Source organism: Gossypium hirsutum, chromosome A07 (genome assembly GCF_007990345.1).
Source record: "Gossypium hirsutum isolate 1008001.06 chromosome A07, Gossypium_hirsutum_v2.1, whole genome shotgun sequence".
NCBI classification, from domain to species: Eukaryota; Viridiplantae; Streptophyta; class Magnoliopsida; order Malvales; family Malvaceae; genus Gossypium; species Gossypium hirsutum.
This window is the reverse complement of record NC_053430.1, coordinates 24,781,553-24,798,303: the sequence shown is the minus strand read 5'-3', so window position 1 is coordinate 24,798,303 and position 16,751 is coordinate 24,781,553. Positions and strand designations below refer to the sequence as shown.

The following is a 16,751-nucleotide window of genomic DNA, read 5'->3' as shown; positions in this document are numbered from 1 at the left end:
AAACGCCACTAAAAATCATAACCTTTTAAAAAATTATTTTATTTTAATTAAATAATATTTATTTCTATGTTAAATATATGTTTCATTTTTTAAATTTGAAATTTAAACTATATACTTTTAAAGATAAATAAAAAATATTAATTAAATTAAATTTTCCATTAAAATTTAAACTTCAAAACTAATTATAAAAATTAATGAATTTAAATTTAATACATAAACATTAATTCAATATGTAATTTAATACATAAAAAGTAACCCACACAGACACACAAAGTATTACAATTTCTAAAACAAAATTCATCCTCGTGAGAAAAGACTGCCAATTCATCGTCACCTCTCATTAATCAAAGAAAAAAGATCAAAAAAGAAGAAAAAACAATATACAAAAGAAGGCTGGCTCAAGCTTAGATGAAGCCAAAGTATTGCAATGCCTGCATATAACTTAGAGAAGTGCTTTGATGCTTTCAATTCAATCGCCAGAGAATCCAAAACACTGGAACAGAAAGGCAAAGTATGCACCTGTAAGCCAAAGTCAGGCCAATAAGGAAATCAATTATACGACCCTCAAAGCCACATATGTCAAAACACATTATCCGATCTCTTTGAATTATGATATGGAAAGAAAAATTTTTAATAATGCCACCATAATGCAAGAATTAGAATTTGTTTCGGCAAAAGTCATTGATCATGTTATTAATCATGTGCCTTTGCATGTACAGGCGTTGCATCTAAAACCTACATAGTTTAAATAAAAAATATCACCAAATCCATGGCCTATCCTCAAACAATCTATTATTTAGATATGTAAACAAGTCAAACAGAAAGCAGCTCATGGCAAAGCATTTTCCTGATCCACTATGTTAGTTGTTTTTATCTTTATTTCTTCCTTGAGTTCAACTTTAAACCTCAAAATATCTAAATATATTGATGCTCAGAATGCTTAATATTGCGGACAACCAACACAATAGCTAATACTGGTTTATCTACTATGAAAAAATACTAAATTATAAGTTACATAGAGAACAATTTCAATTATTTTCACTTCAGAAAGCACCAAAAGAGTTGAACAACCTGCCTAAATTTCATCTGTTAAGGTGGAAAACCTCAGTTACACAAAAGCCTCTCTCAGCCTTTTTGAAATAAATAACCAGCAACTACTATGAATCTTATAGCAAAAATATATATAAGAACAAGTATCTTACCTCTGCAACAAAAGGCCATAATTTGCTCAATTGCTTGTTCAACCATTTTGCCTAAAAGGACAATATAGTGTAAGACAGTAAGCAACTACACTGCATAAAATCTTAACACCAAAATGGAAACACCTTTTTCTATACCTAACACATGCAAATGTATCTAGTCTTTGAGATGCATATTTTATGCCTTGTCGCATAATGCTCTGACCTAAACAAGATAACACGAAAACAGAGTTACAACCAATTATAACCCAGATGAAACAGGGAAGAAAAACGAGAACTTCTATTGATCAACCTGAGAACAAAACAATACAAGTAAAACGTAAAAAAGTCTTGCAGCGAACACACAAAAGTTCTCGTGCAAATACACCAAGTTCTTTCGAAATCAACTACATCAAATAAATCAAAAGAATATATAAATGTTTTAAATGGAAGAGAGAAAAAAGCTGATTTTTTTTCATTAATTATAACTAAAAGTTCACACGGCGATAGAAACTGATGCTATTGGAATAATATCTTAAAACAAATTCAATTCAAAATCGTTTTGGTATTCATTTCGCAGCCAAATATAGCCTAATCTATTAAAATAATTATAAAATTAAATTAAGTGCTCAAAATTTCCATACTTTCTTGAGAAACAAACAGATCGTGAAAAAAAAAAGCACCTACTGCTCTGAAAGTGGCTTAAAGAAGTACACAATTATTTTATCATTATATTTAAAGGAAAGAGTTATGTTCAATAGTGAGATCAGCAGGCAAAAACAACCACTTGAAACCTTTATTGTTTAAGAAAAAAACCTATGATATTTTGTTGAAAGAGATAAAATTGGAGAGATTTTTTCTATTCTTTTCTTTGTTTTTTCCCTGCCTGTCCTTGGGAAAAGGGGAGGGGAGTAGTTAGTATCTGCACAACTCTTACACTAGAATCAATTATAGAATTCTTCAAAAGTGAATCCCTTTCAAATTTTAAAAGCTTAAACATTGTAATTAATTGAACAGATCCTGGTAACCTAACACCTGCTTAAGAAATGATTCCAAAATGGTATTTGTAACCAAGACATGGACAAGTTCTCTCCATGTTCCTAGTTCCAGTCTAATCAGTCATGTCCCCAAGCTTTGTGTTGACCAAAAATATTGAAAATAAGGCAACTTAAATTATAATTGTGGGGAATGAAGATACAATAGTTATGTGGAAGATAAAATCATAAAACCCATGCTTTGGCAGAATAATAATGTGAAGTTGGAAAAGCACCCTTACCATGTACTCGAAAATGAAGAATAGTTCATTGCTTTCCCTGACAACCTCCTTTAACTTTACAATATTAGGGTGATTTAGTTTACGAAGGGCCTGCAGATAATAATTCACTAATTTTGTCAAAGAAAATGTGAAAAGCTTACCTTAACTTCTCTTAGATGAGGGTACACAATAAATGGAACACGCTCTTAAGATTAAGGCTTATGTAAAAAGCAAATGACTGTTAACATTCAAAGAAATATTACAGCTTACCTTAACTTCTCTTAGATTCATACACTCTTCCCAAAAGTAGAACTTTCTTTTCATTTTCTTAACAGCAACCTAGATTGAAAACATTTACAAAAAGCATGAGGAGCAACAACTCAAGGAAGTTCCACGTTCAGTAAATTCACTATTATCATGAGAAATATAATAGAGTATAAATAGGAAAAAAAAATTCAAGACAGCCACCAACAATAGACTGAGTTAAGTTTTTCCAATCCAACGTCTTTCTCATTACCATTGAGCAGTTGATGAACCCCTTTGAGGCAAGAAACACCAGAATCATTTTCCAAAGTGAACATTTCAGCTCCTAAGTTTTTCTAATATTGTTCATATTATACGTTATATATGTGTGTATACACATATACATCTACATATATATGCTCCAATTTTCTACAAGAAGACTCAGCTGGTGTTCATATATGCTCTAACATATATTGAAACAAATGGTGTGGTATCAACAAATTCTTGTATTAAAAAAAGAACGGATAGTAGTAGCAACAAGATTACCATACCTACCATACCTAGTTGCTAAAGCATCAATTTCATCAATGAATATAAGTGATGGTTTATTTACCTGCAAAAGATAAGAATTTCTCAACAAATTACACAAAGTACATAGCACAATCAAGTATCTGTAAATAAAATAAAAGGAATCTGTACTTATAACATAAAAAAAAATAACACAGAAAATACAGCAAGCTGATTTATAGGTGGCCCAACCATCTGCAACATTTTATTTAACAGGAAAAGAACAACGAACTCACAATTTAATTTAAGAACCCACTTCCCGTTTGAAATGGCCATGAGAACTTTAAGTGTCCTAGTGCATGCACCATTCTCATCTGTAGAGGCAATCACATGAGTGACATCCAGCCTCCAAAACTTGGATACAGTTACACTAATCATTTTTTCAAACTTGACCAGAAGAAACTGCAATAAAATAAAACAATAAATAACTAAATAAATACCACATGAGAGTAAATTGCTGTGAAAAGAAAAGCCCATTAAGGGTATTCTATCAACCGAAGAATTTCCAAATTAGATTTTGCGTATCCATTTCATCAATCATGAAACTTTTAACACCAAAAAGAATCAATTAACGAGAAATTTCAGTACTTGCAAAAATATCATCAGTATACGAGTTTACCTCTCAGCACAATAAAACACATATGCAAGTCAAAGATATAATGATTAAGTCCCTCAAAAAGCATGCAATGGAGTTATACACCTGCGTAAGACGTCTAAGATATCTTAATTGATTAATTACCTTTCAGTTGGCACCTTATCTTCAGCAGATAGACAGTTTCCAGGCTTCTCATTTGGGAACTTGGCTGCAGAATGGGCCTTTCTGGACTTCTCACTTGGAAACTTGACTGAAGAATGGGCAGGACAAAGCACAAGAAGTCCTCCTATAAGAGAGGAAAAAATGTGTAAGCAAAAAATTGAAATTGCAAAGCATACAAAAGGAAAAGCAGAACATCAAAGAATCAATCTTTCTCGAAATACCCATACGCAATGCTTATGTTCGACATATGGATATGACGATATAACTTCTAAGAATCCTCCAAATACAAGGAAAAACTTAAAAAAAATTTGGTTGTACTCGTGTCAAGCACATATTTGTACCTAACACTCGTACCTAAGGATAACATAGCAGAATTGTAATGTTTATACATCTAAAGGAGGCATAGCACTGAAAGAAATAAGCTTTAAATAAAGGAAAAGGATTCCCACAATTTGATTCTTCTTTTGTTAGAAGGGTCAAGAATTTGGAAGCCATTGTGTATGCTGCAGTATATGAGGGTCAAGAATTTGGAAGCCATTGTGTATGCTGCAGTATATGCCTTGATTAAGATCTCCTTATATCTGATCTTGAATGCCGATAAGAGCAAGATTTCAATGGCTTTATCACCAACCCTATCCCATCAAAACACAAAGTGGCGACTGAGAAATCCATTTTTCATTATGTTACTCGGACTTCTTTAAGTATTAGTATCAGACAATTGTGCTCAAACATATATATATATATAATCCTATAAAGACTCTCTAGATACCAATTTGAAACAATCTTGTTGGACCAGTTGGATTTAGAAGGTCTACTGGCCAGACAGCCTAGAGATGAACTAAGAGCACGGATCCTACATTGCTTGGATTCTTCAATCCATGAGGACGTAACCTTTAAGGATCCTCTAAATACAAAAAAGAAATACTTAGAAAATTTTAACTAAACCCGTGTTGGATAATATACTTAGTACTTGTCGCTTACACTCGAATCCAAATAGCATAGATTCTAAAAGATACTACAAGGACTGACGGAGAGACTCACAGTGATGCTATCTTGCATCCAAACTCATAAAAATATGGAGATCGAGATTTAAGATCCACACAAGCAGCATCAGCTTGGATTTCCAGCCGTGTTCTGGACATATTAAAAATATACATTTAGAAAACATCATTAGCACAAAGACAACTTTGCAAGCACATAAATCAACACAATAAAAAAATAGATGTTGGACTATTAAATAATTAATCACCATCCTCCCGTTGCAGATAGACAGACTTATGTGAGAATTTATAACTATTTAGTGTTTACTGCTTCAAATAAATCCAAACAATGTTCATTGAGAAATAAAATCAAACACCTACTGGGTACTACCAAGCCAAATTCAACATACAGAACACCTTCGGATGATAAAGCATTGAAAGGCTTATGGGTGTCCAAAAGCCAGTCGTTAAGATCCGTGATTCTTTCGTCTCCCAGTATAGTTCTTTTTGGACACCACCCACATACCTTTAAGCTTTGTCACTTTCCCTAATTCGATTCAAAACAAAGCTTTGTCACTGGCTCTTTCTTCTCAGCCGAATCTCGACCAGATTTCCTAGAACTCCCCTTTCTACTACTACCTTTGACCTTTTTAGTCCCTTCATCTCCACTCTCTTCTTCTTCCTCCTCCCCCCTCTTCTCTTTTATTTGGGGAAAAAGAAATAATTTGGGGGATTTGGTTAACGAGCAGGTAACCAAAAACAACGAGCGGGATTTTGCCTTTTTTTATAAAAAAAATAATAGCCTTTTGTGGCATTTTTAAAAAAAACGCCGGTAATTCTTTGATTTATTGCGAGAACCACTATAACTCAATTTTTTATGCGTTTTATTAAAAATGTCACTATAGTTCAATTTTTTGGGGCATTTTATCCAAAAACGTTATTATTGTTAAATTTTAATTTTTTTATTTTTAACATAATTTTTTTATTTTTTCTTTCACAATTTTTGTGTTGAGATTATCATTTTTTGGAATTTTTTTAATTCTGAATATTGAATTTTTTAACTGAAATATGGACTAAAATTTTAAATATTAAAATTTTAAGTTTTTTATTTTTGATTTAATCATAGACATTTTAAAAAATATATTTATGTATTTTTATATTGAATAAATATAAATATTTATGTATGCAATATATAAATATAAAATGATGTTATATCAATAATTATGTTAATAATTTACAAGAACTAGATAAAATTAAAGTTCATATATACAATTACTCCCTGATCCCCATATTTATCCCTAAACACTAAAAATTAAACCCTGATCCTCAAACACCAAACCCTAAATCCTAGATCATAAAACCTAAATTATAAACAACAAACTTACACCCTAAACCCTAACTATTTATAGTTACCTATCCATATTATTCTGTTACATTTTTTTATTTATTTATCAATGTTTTTTTCTTAATCTAATATTTAAATATATATGAAATGGTTTAGATTAAATATTTTTAAATATAAAAGCATTAATTGATTGTATAAAATTTTATCATGTAACAAATCTCAAGTAAACCTTAAATCTTAAACCATTTAATATATATAAAGTTTATCTATTATCTCTTAAATAATTTAAACTATAATCATAATTTTAATATATTAAAATTAATATTATCTCTTTTACAATTATATAAGAAATTATTTAATATATAAATTAAAAAACACTAATTAATATAAACCCTAAACTCATATCCCCTAGCCTCTAACCCGTATCCCTATAAACCCTAAATCATAAAACATAAATCATAAATCATAAAACCATAAACCCTAAACCCTAAACCCCTAACCATTGTCTCCCAACCCTTAAATCATAAACCATAAATCATAATCCCAAAACCCATAATTCATAAACCTTAAAATAGTAACTCTTAAAGCTTAAACCCTAAACCATACACCCTATACCATAAACCCTAAACTATAATGATAATTAATTCAATATTTTAAAATTAATACTATCTCTTTTACAGTTATATAAGAAAATATTTAACATATAAATTAAAAACAATTAGTCATATACCAAAAATCTTTAAAATCATTTTAAATAATAGTATTTTAATTTTTTTTCATTTTTTGTGGCATTTTTCAAAAAGCGCCACTAAAGCCACTAAAAGCTCAATATTTTTTGAAAAACGCCGCTAAAGGTGTACATATAGCGACGTTTTTAAAAAAGCGCCACTAATACTTGATCTTTAGCAGCGTTTTTAAAAAAGCGCCGCTAAAGCCGTTGAAGCCGACTTTGAGCATAAATTTTGCTGCGTTTTTTTAAAAAGCGCCGCTAATGCTCGTTCTTTAGCGACATTTTTTAAAAAACATCGCTAATGCTCGTTCTTTAGCGGCGTTTTTCATACAAACGCCACTAAAAACCTATTTTGTTGTAGTGAATTTGACAAAACATAATTATTACTAATAAATTATGAGTTTACTAGAACTATTTGATATTTAATGTTATATAATTCTTACCTTCCAGAATTCTTAATCCTTTTGGGCGTGAAAGTGCATCACTTAAAATACGAGAATCATGTGCACTACCTTCCCAACCAGCTAGAACATAGGAAAATTTCAAATCAAATGTAATGGCAGCCAATACATTTTGTGTCGTCCCCCCTTTATGGCTACGAAATCTTCCTTGAATGCTAAGTGGAACGGATGCACGAACATGAGTTCCATCTAATGCTCCAATACAATTTTTAAAATAAGGATAAAACCTTGGATTGTTTCTGATTTCACTAGGAGTTGACTCATTGGGTAATCTAATATATAACTATCTTATACAATTTCAAAATAGCTCTCAATACAACCCTAAAGTAACGGTGAATTGTCTTAATTGATCTATAATATCTAGATCCAATCACTCGAAACCTTACATTATGACCAATTATATGTAAAAAATATACCTACTTGCTCCCTAATATTCACCGATTTAGTTGATTGTAACAAATTATTCCTACTAAGAATATCACACAAATTAAAAAAGGCTATCGGTCTCATCCTTATCACATCAACGCAATACTGGTCACCACTATATAAAATACTATTAATATAATTTTCTCTTTCATAATCTCGATTCACCTGAGGGTGAGAATCAATTTCCTTCCTAGTTTTTAATTTTTTAATCCAGAGAGCCCCAAAAGCTAAAACTAAATCCACGACTCCGACAATTGCATTTTGATCTTGATTATGATCCATCTACACAAAATAATGCCACACAAATATTTGATCACTACAAAAAGATGCAAAATTTTCATAAGATCACATATATGACTAAAGTTACCATGACTAAAGTGCATACATACATATATGAAAGTTTCTCAAGCAATGACTAAAGTTACTATGACTAAAGTTACCATGATTAAAGGGAATAGAGTTAACTAACCAACCCCAACTTAAATAATAACAAAAAAGGGGCATAATTTAAGACATATTCATCACAAGAAAAAAAAAAGGAAATGTGAGAAAACAAAGTGAATTTGCTGAAATGATGAAGGTTATGATTGAAAAAGTATTGGAACACAATTGTTCTGATTTAGCTGTCCTTTTATTATTATTATCATATGTTTCTCACTTTGAATTTAAAGCAATAATTTTAGTTTTGGTCTTTTTACTATGTTTAAATTTTAAATTTAATCTATCTATTTTAATTTTACATAATTTGGTCATTCATTTTTTGTGATGTTACAAATATGTTAAAAGTTATAAAGTGGATTATTCAAGCTTACGCCAAGATTTAACTTTTAAATTATACTCGTATTTTCACTTTGGTACATGAATTTTTTTTTTTATCTATTTTGATACTTGAACTATCAATTTCGTTCATATTCATCTCAAACTAAAAGTTGCTAATAACAACATAATACATGACACATTCTTATAGGATTCCTATAATTCTTTAACGAATGTTTGATTTACTTTTTTTTTAATATAACATTAGGGGTAAAGGATAAGATAACATCATTCGAACCCATGCTAAATAAAAATGTATAATTAATCACTACTCCATCCAAATCAAGACAATGACTGGTTTTCATATGTTTTAATCGTGTAATTGAATAAAAAGATAAAAGAATTATAATGTTACTTCAATGATATGAAGTAATTGTGTTGTCCTTCCGAACCTATAATAATATTATAAGATTTGTAAATTTTAAATTATCCAAAATTGAAGTAAAAGGACTGGATATCAAATTTTAATATAATATAAGGACTAAAGATAATATTAGACCTTAAATCTAAATAATATATTTTATATAAAACAGCTTTACAAAAATCTTTATCTTCTCTCCCATACACCCATCTCCATACTCGAAAAAACCCAAAAAGCTCTCTCTTTTGTCTCCTCTCTACATTTTGAAGCTCAGTCTGCTTCACCAGCTCCTTCTCCTACAAGTGATGGTAACTAATCTATTTCTTTAACATGCTGTTTTTCGACCTTTAGCTCTTTTCAATACTGCCTTCCTTATAACGTAACATATCAGTAGAAGCATGTAGTTAAAAAGGAAAATGACGAAATATAGTGTACTTGAACGTTAAGATTTGTATTAGGAGTAAAAGAACTTGGTGGTATTGAAAAGCTTTGTTAATGTTGTTGTAGCCTAACCACACCTTTATCCTAAACATAATGTAAAGCAAGATTAAAAGAATCTATTCTTCTCATAATCAACCCATATTAATAAAATATTTATAAACCATATGCATAATTAAAATTAATTTAAAGTTAAGAGATTCATGCATTTTTTTCTAACTCAGATTTCCTTGATCAAATATTTTAAAGAGAATTGTGACTTCACCAACAGATGCATTAAAATGATAATATCAAAATAAGATGATAGCTACTCAGAATCAAACATAAACCTAACTATAGCTACTCAGAATCAAACATAAACCTAACTAAACTAGATTACAATATCAGTTTATGTTTCAGAAGTTTGAGCTGTATCAAATCCGAGAAGATGCAACCAATTGACTATTTATTTATCATTCCATTTGCAGTGCCTTACATTATATCAGTTGAATACCATATTTATTGTTAACTTGTATCGGATCTATTTTTTTAACGCAGGTGTCCTGGAGACAAACTTCTGTTGGAAGGAAGCTGCAGGCAGCACTCTTATATCCCTGGAAAGGAAGTACTAAATAAATCAAGTGCAGTTAGTTTAAGTGTCTTGTATTAGAAGTATGCATATGTGGGAGGTGTTTCACCACCATATTGTTGTTTACGACTTATGTTTACGACTTATGCTTTCCTATCTGTCTGGTGGGGAACTCTTACAGACTCTATGGTTATGTTATGTTATGTTGTGTTGTATTGTGTTGTGTTGTGTTGTGTTGTGTTGTGTTTGAATATGAAACCTGAACCATTTTGGTATTATTTTGATGTTTGTTATACCTAAATATTTAACTGTTGCTTATTATATGTTTTAATTGACCATAAAACTGAGCAAATCAAACTATAGTGTCACCATGTTGGAGAACCATACTGGAAGACTTTATGGTCTCTAAACGCGCCATCCCTTATCTAAAATGGTCATCAGTATCAATGAAAACAAGGTTTATGATTTATTTGGTAGCATTAAGTAGTCAACTTCCCCGTATGCTTAAATACTTGACTTTATACCCCCCAAAAAAAGGGAAAAAATAAAATCAAAGGAATTTAGTTTGGGTTTGATCATCTTTATGCATGTATATAGCGAGTGATACAAAAAAGTCACTGGAAATGATTGATTTGAATTGAATCAAGGGGTTGATTTTAAGTTAAGAGATTCATGCATTTTTTTTCTAACCCAGATTTCCTTGATCAAATATTTTAAAGAGAATTGTGACCTTACTAACAGATGCATTAAAATGATAAGATCAAAATAAGGTGATAGCTACTCAGAATCAAACATAAACCCAACTAAACTAGATTGCAATATCAGTTTATGTTTTAGAATTTTTAAAATCTCTGTTTATGTTTTTTCTTTTTCTCATCTGAATGTCAAAACACGATTTATCATAATCAGTAAACAGAAAAAGAGTTTTATTTCTTTTCTTTTGGTTTTTTATTCTCTTTGTTTTTTGGTAATTTTCATGCCAGAAAAGATTATACTTCAATGACATTCTATTGTTGTAATCTTATAGTAAGATATACCTAATGATTTTAAACCATTTATCGTCCTATTAACGCAGGCAACAACCAGAAGCTCAACTTTGAAGCCCACCTCCACATCAGAGAAATAGTAAAGATAGTGGAAGTTTAAACAAGGGAAAACACAACAATGATGGCCGGTGGTATCACCCCTATTGAGTGCTTATTATATTAGGTTGTTTCTGTGGTAGATAGAGGGTGTATTTAAGCATTCCCCGGCAGTGATCAGTGATTGTTATAAACCAAACTATGATTGTCAATGAAAGAAGTATACCTTATTTGATGATTCTGTCATATTTGGCATCTTTATTAATAAGTCAAGCAATAATACTTAGCATTACAACTCTCTTCTAATTTCGAATCATGATATTTGCACATCAGATTTTCAAATCTGTTTTATAAGAAGAATCCAGATTTACTTTTAACATTTCCAATTGGTGGAGCCTAATTCATATACTTCTTATGTTGGCAAAATTAAGATGTTCGGAGCCTAAGAGTATTTGTGCTAGAACTAGTAGTGAAGCTTCTGGTTCTATAGCCAAAGTCACTGCCGACTACTAGGAGAACGACCACGGTTTGTTAGTATGGCAAAAAAAGTCGAAACAGCAAGAATGAAGAGAACCGAGTGGGTGTAAAAGAGGGACAAGAACCACACGTCAATCTCAATCCAAGGGAATCAGAATCCATAATACATGCAAATAAAAAGGAGAATTAAAGAAGATGTACCAAAACCACAACTCCACATCACAAAACCCATCACCAAAACAAAATGAAAAAGTAGAATAAGAAGATGCCATACCTTGCGAGAAGGAATGAGATCCTGAGAAAGAGGGGAAGGCAGAAAACGAAACAGCAGCGTGTGTAAATTTTGCCTGAGAAGAAACCAAATGCGACGAATTAAGGAAAAATGGAAGAGATTTGAAGAATAGAAGAAGAAGAAGATATGGAAAAATTTGAAGAATGGAAGAAAAAGAAGGCAGGACGGATGAAAAACAAAGCCTTACCTGGATGAAGAGGAGATGGAAAATGTCTTACACAATTGAAATCAGTAAGACGTTTTCCCCAAATTGAAGGGCATTTTACCAATGTCCAGTAAAATATTTTCCCTTTGAAAAATGTTTTCAAGCATCCAAACACGGTAAAACCAAGAAAACATTTTTCGAAAAATGTTTTCCTGGCTTCCAAACGGACCCTAAATGAATAGCGAACCACATATAGTTACAAAGGATGCATAGAAAGGCTAGTGTGAGCTAGAGTACATGGCGAGGTAAAAATATGAGTTAAAAGTAAATATAGAGAATGCACTGAAGTAAGGAATATCTAGGCATAGTCTACCCCGCCCGAAAAAAATGATAAGACTAATAAGTATTGAAAAAGATATTAAGTTTGATAATAATGTAAGAATTAAGAAAGAATATAGAAAATAGAGAGATGTTAAGTATAGTACACTCAAGAGAGGAGAAATTGGTTCTGAAGAAAGAAAGATAATAGTCTCAGTATTGTACCCGCCAAAGAAGGAAGAAAGATAAAGAAATACCCCAGGGATGTGCAAAATAACATATGCAACGTAGAATGAATGAAAAAGGTATTCGGAGGTTTAGCTCATTAAGCTCTTACGAACTTATAAAAGTTGTTTCTGTTTTCAGGTCTGTAAAGGAATATGCATCAAGAAACAATGCCAAGGCTATGCCAAGGGAGTGAATTCTATGATATCCAGATCGACGCCTGACATTCATTCAAACTGCAGTGCATAATTGTAAATTCTGTTATTTATAGAATTTTAAATTACAAATCATTGTGTAATTATTATAAGTTTGGAAAAGCAGTAACTAACCTTAACTTCTGAGCGTTGATCTAACAACAGTCGGATATCTTCAAGCTACTCTGATAGCCTCACATAACTCAGCTCTTAGTTCCACCTATTCAAGCGATATGTTAATTTAAATATATAATAAATAAACAATATTTACTATATTAATTACATATTATTATCAAATAATTTTTACCTTGTCACCAATGAGAACATATAAGGATTGTTCATTCGGGGACGTAGAAATGGTAGTCGCCACCACGCCCATGACTGTAGCAGGAGCAAACAACCACCAATTGACATCTTATCCGATTTCGTCACCCAACAAAACTCCCGATACAACGTGGCCTACATAGTTGATCCTCAACCCAGTCGTCCGCATTCTTTGAAGTCGACTAGGTGTAGTACCCACCTTATGTGTACCAAATTTCTAGATTTATCAGGCATTAGAATGTCCTTGATTAACCACAAGATGAATGCCCAAGCGTATTGTTCTTTGACGACATCGGGGGCATTCAAAGGAAGATCTTTGAAATTAGTTTCCAACCACTTCATATCTTTCTGGCCACCTTAAAACTTGTTCAACACCTTCCCTAAAAAAGCCTCACAAAAGTCCTCTTTACCGGGAACGACTGCTAACCCCATAACAACTGACTTATCCATCGGTAAACCGAGTTGTAAAGCTGTGTCCTCAAGTGTGATTGTACACTCGCCACATGAAAGATGGAAAGTGAGTGTCTCAGGCCTCTATCTTTCCACCAACGCGCTAACGAGTGTAGGATCCAGTTTGTAGCCTCCGAGCATACAAGATGCATAAAAGAATATCGTGTCTTGCAAATAACCAAAAATTTTGGTGTTTGGCTCTTTGACAAATTATGTATGAACTCCTCTAAAACATGATCATCCGTCTATTTATATCGATAAAATAAAATATTTTAAAAATTAAAAAAATTTTAATTTAACTTAATTGAAAATAACGAAACTTAATTTTTTCTTACCATTATCACTTGAGTGACGAAAATATGCTTGTCATCGAAACGAATTAAAGAGTTTACCATTCGTGAAATTTTAATCTAAATGAATATACGAAATAATTAAATAAAACTATAGTATTTTTAAACAAAGTGTATATGAAATTTTTGAACAAAAATTGAGAGAGTTGAGAGAATTGAAAGCTTAGAGAGAATAGAGAGAGTTAGGTTCGAGTGAAAAGAATGAAAAATGACTTAATTTTTTTAAGAAAAAAATATTATTGTTGCCCCTTTTAAAAAATTTTACGGTTGCTAACATTTAAAAAGTTGTTAGGAAAATACATCCGTTGGAGAAAAGCGTGTGCCATTCTTTCTCCAAAAACAGCCCATTTAACTTATTTTTAGCGCAATGTATACAACATAATTCAATAAATAATTCATTTTTTACCTACTGGTGCACTATATTTCAGCGTGTACAAACGACATCCAATATGTACTCATTGGCTCCAACTTAAAATTTGTTGTTCCAAAGAAATTGAGAACCACTTAAGTAAGCTTAGGTGATTTATTGTAATTATGTTGTATTCATTTCATGCCATTCAATTCAAGTTCCTCTGCAACATATAAAACAAACTCTTCTGTCTAATTTGGGATGCCTTAATGCAAAAAATGCTTATTTTGACCCGATCTTTTGATGATTTCATTTCATTTTACATCAGATTTGACTCCTTCCCTTGAGAAAATCCGTTTTACATACAAGGACGGCTTTTGGTTTAATCAGATTGAAATGCATGCAAACCCCTCATGTCGGAAAAGTACATTTCCCTTCATAATAAGATTGTGGCTGTGAGGCTTGGTAAGACTTATCATTTGATTTGAGCTCTGGATAAAATTGATTCAAGAACAGAATTTCGAGAAAGAAGAGCTTTTATCATTATCACATTCAATAGTAAAGTAAAATCATACATGCTGTAGAAAAATGACAAATTTCATGTTCTTGTTTCTTCAATAAGAAAAAATATTAATAATAATAAGAAGAAAAAACCATAACAAAACTCCTGTTTTGATTTCTCAAATTATGCATTAGGAGGTTTGTACAACTTCTCAACCATCTTCCTATATTCTGCAAAACCCAATAAAAATAGAACAAGTCAGACAATTCCCCTACTCAGAAAGATTTGCTGTTCATAAAACCATATAACAAACATACCTTCTTGATTGCTCCAAAGTTGAGCTGCGTGGGTGTTCAAAGGTGAGCTAATGTTGGGTTCTACAATAAAAAAAGCCCATTTCATTAGAATTACACTAGCATTTAATGGAAAAGGAAATGAAAAAGAAGTAACCAAAAGAATACCTCCAAGCAGACTCTGGATGGATAGCAGTATGGTTCTTACATCATAAGCAGATGACCATTTATCCTACAAAACAAACAATAATGCATCAAAAAACTAGGATTTGTTTTTGCCAAAAAAAAAACCAACAAAGGAAGGAAGAATACCTGAAGAATGTCCAAGCAAATGTTGCCAAAGACATCAACATTTGGATGGAAACAGGCAGTCTCAAACTTAACCTTTGGAGGCTTAAAAGGGTAATCATTGGAGAAGGAAAGAGATAGCTTGTATTCTGTTCCTTCAAACACTGTGTCTTTGCTTCCTGTTATTGTTCCTTTCCAGCAAAATATGTTGTCTTCTTCTGGGAATGCTGATATTCCAGAATCTCCACCCATCTAATCATTTTTTATATATTTTTCAACAAACTTGCACTAATAAATAAATATCAAACAGATTCCAAGAAGTAGAGTTACAAATCTTACCATCAAAGCCATCAACTCGGATTGCAACCTGTTGACAACCCCCCAAAAAAGAGAGAAGATAGAGATCAGCAAATAACTTGAAAACACTAATTTTCATATTGATAAAAACAACAATAATGATAAAAGGGTTCTTGATTGAACCAGTGCAAGTGAAAATACCTTCCGTTTCACCTAGTTAAGAAACAAAACTCAATGCAAACAGAACTAATAAAAAGAGAAACAAAAAAGAAGAAACAAAACCTTTTAAGAACAGATTGAGCATCAGCAGTCTTAGCAGTGGGGGCAGGATGTTTCGATCCAGTGCTAGTGGCCACTGGAGTGTTTCCTTGGTACCCATTAACGGTTGCCATTTCTTTCTTTTGCTTACTATTGATTCAACCAAAAAATAAACCCAAAAACACCCAACTCAAATCAGAAAAAGGAAATTTTGAAGAGTCCAAACCAAAGTAGTTAAAAGCAGAATGCGAAGAACAGATACACAAAGGGGCTTTTTTTTGTTTCCTGTTCTTCTAAGAGAGAGAGGGAGAGTTAGAGATGTGACTTGTGTGAGGGATTGAGAGCGTTTGGTTTTTAAAACGTTGGGGAAGGAAAAGGAAACGGCGTCGTTTATGGAGGTAGGTGGACAAAGGAGATGAGAATTCAAAACATGGGATCTTTTTGACCGTTGCAAGGACGGCGCGTGCATTAGTTTGAAGCGTCCCAACGGCTAGTTCATGTATTTTACTTTTTTTTTTTCGCTTTTTGTATGTAGGCTCCTAGATGATATTAAAAAAATTAAGTAAAAATATAATATATTAAAGAAAATTCTTAAAGTAGCGGGAGAAATGTTAGGTGATGTGTGATTAGGAATTACTGGGCAATGTATAAATTACTTTTCTTACGAAAAAGTATATTTAATTTGTAATTAAATAATCGTTTTCAAGCATAAGGGATAAATACAAAAATTAGATATTCAACTTTGGTACAATTTGTAATGTTATATATTAACATTAATTTAG

At 31.7% G+C, this 16,751-nt stretch overlaps 2 protein-coding genes across 45 annotated transcripts; both read right to left on the bottom strand.

The window, feature by feature from the left end:
• Window positions 1–197: 197 nt before the first annotated feature.
• LOC107887036 (serine/threonine-protein kinase MHK-like) lies at window positions 198–12,413 on the bottom strand. Of its 43 annotated transcripts, none has more exons than XR_005930571.1 (12): window positions 12,164–12,348; window positions 11,959–12,031; window positions 5,042–5,134; window positions 4,450–4,632; window positions 3,983–4,124; window positions 3,480–3,557; window positions 3,228–3,289; window positions 2,704–2,772; window positions 2,455–2,544; window positions 1,338–1,404; window positions 1,203–1,253; window positions 198–519 (listed from the first exon to the last, which is right to left on the bottom strand). XR_005930571.1 is itself a non-coding variant. In XM_041117839.1 (8 exons), exons 3-7 carry the CDS (start codon window positions 5,057–5,059, stop codon window positions 1,241–1,243), a joined length of 318 nt encoding a protein of 105 aa, XP_040973773.1. In that variant the 5' UTR covers window positions 5,060–5,134; window positions 11,959–12,031; window positions 12,164–12,366; the 3' UTR covers window positions 198–519; window positions 1,203–1,240. The 43 variants fall into 43 exon arrangements, 8 of the variants coding, with proteins under 8 accessions (XP_040973773.1, XP_040973768.1, XP_040973775.1 ...); XR_005930543.1 differs by having other exon boundaries at window positions 3,480–3,645; window positions 12,164–12,347; XR_005930548.1 differs by having other exon boundaries at window positions 3,232–3,289; window positions 3,480–3,645; window positions 12,164–12,347.
• Window positions 12,414–14,849: 2,436 nt separating this feature from the next.
• Window positions 14,850–16,487, bottom strand: LOC121232233 (ubiquitin-conjugating enzyme E2 20). 2 transcript variants are annotated; one of them, XM_041117833.1, is made up of 6 exons: window positions 15,994–16,487; window positions 15,754–15,781; window positions 15,439–15,666; window positions 15,295–15,358; window positions 15,151–15,210; window positions 14,850–15,063 (listed from the first exon to the last, which is right to left on the bottom strand). In XM_041117833.1, the coding sequence occupies exons 1-6, from the start codon at window positions 16,101–16,103 to the stop codon at window positions 15,017–15,019; spliced, it is 537 nt and encodes a 178-aa protein (XP_040973767.1). In that variant the 5' UTR covers window positions 16,104–16,487; the 3' UTR covers window positions 14,850–15,016. The 2 variants fall into 2 exon arrangements, with proteins under 2 accessions (XP_040973767.1, XP_040973766.1); XM_041117832.1 differs by having other exon boundaries at window positions 15,151–15,358; window positions 15,994–16,358.
• Window positions 16,488–16,751: the final 264 nt, after the last annotated feature.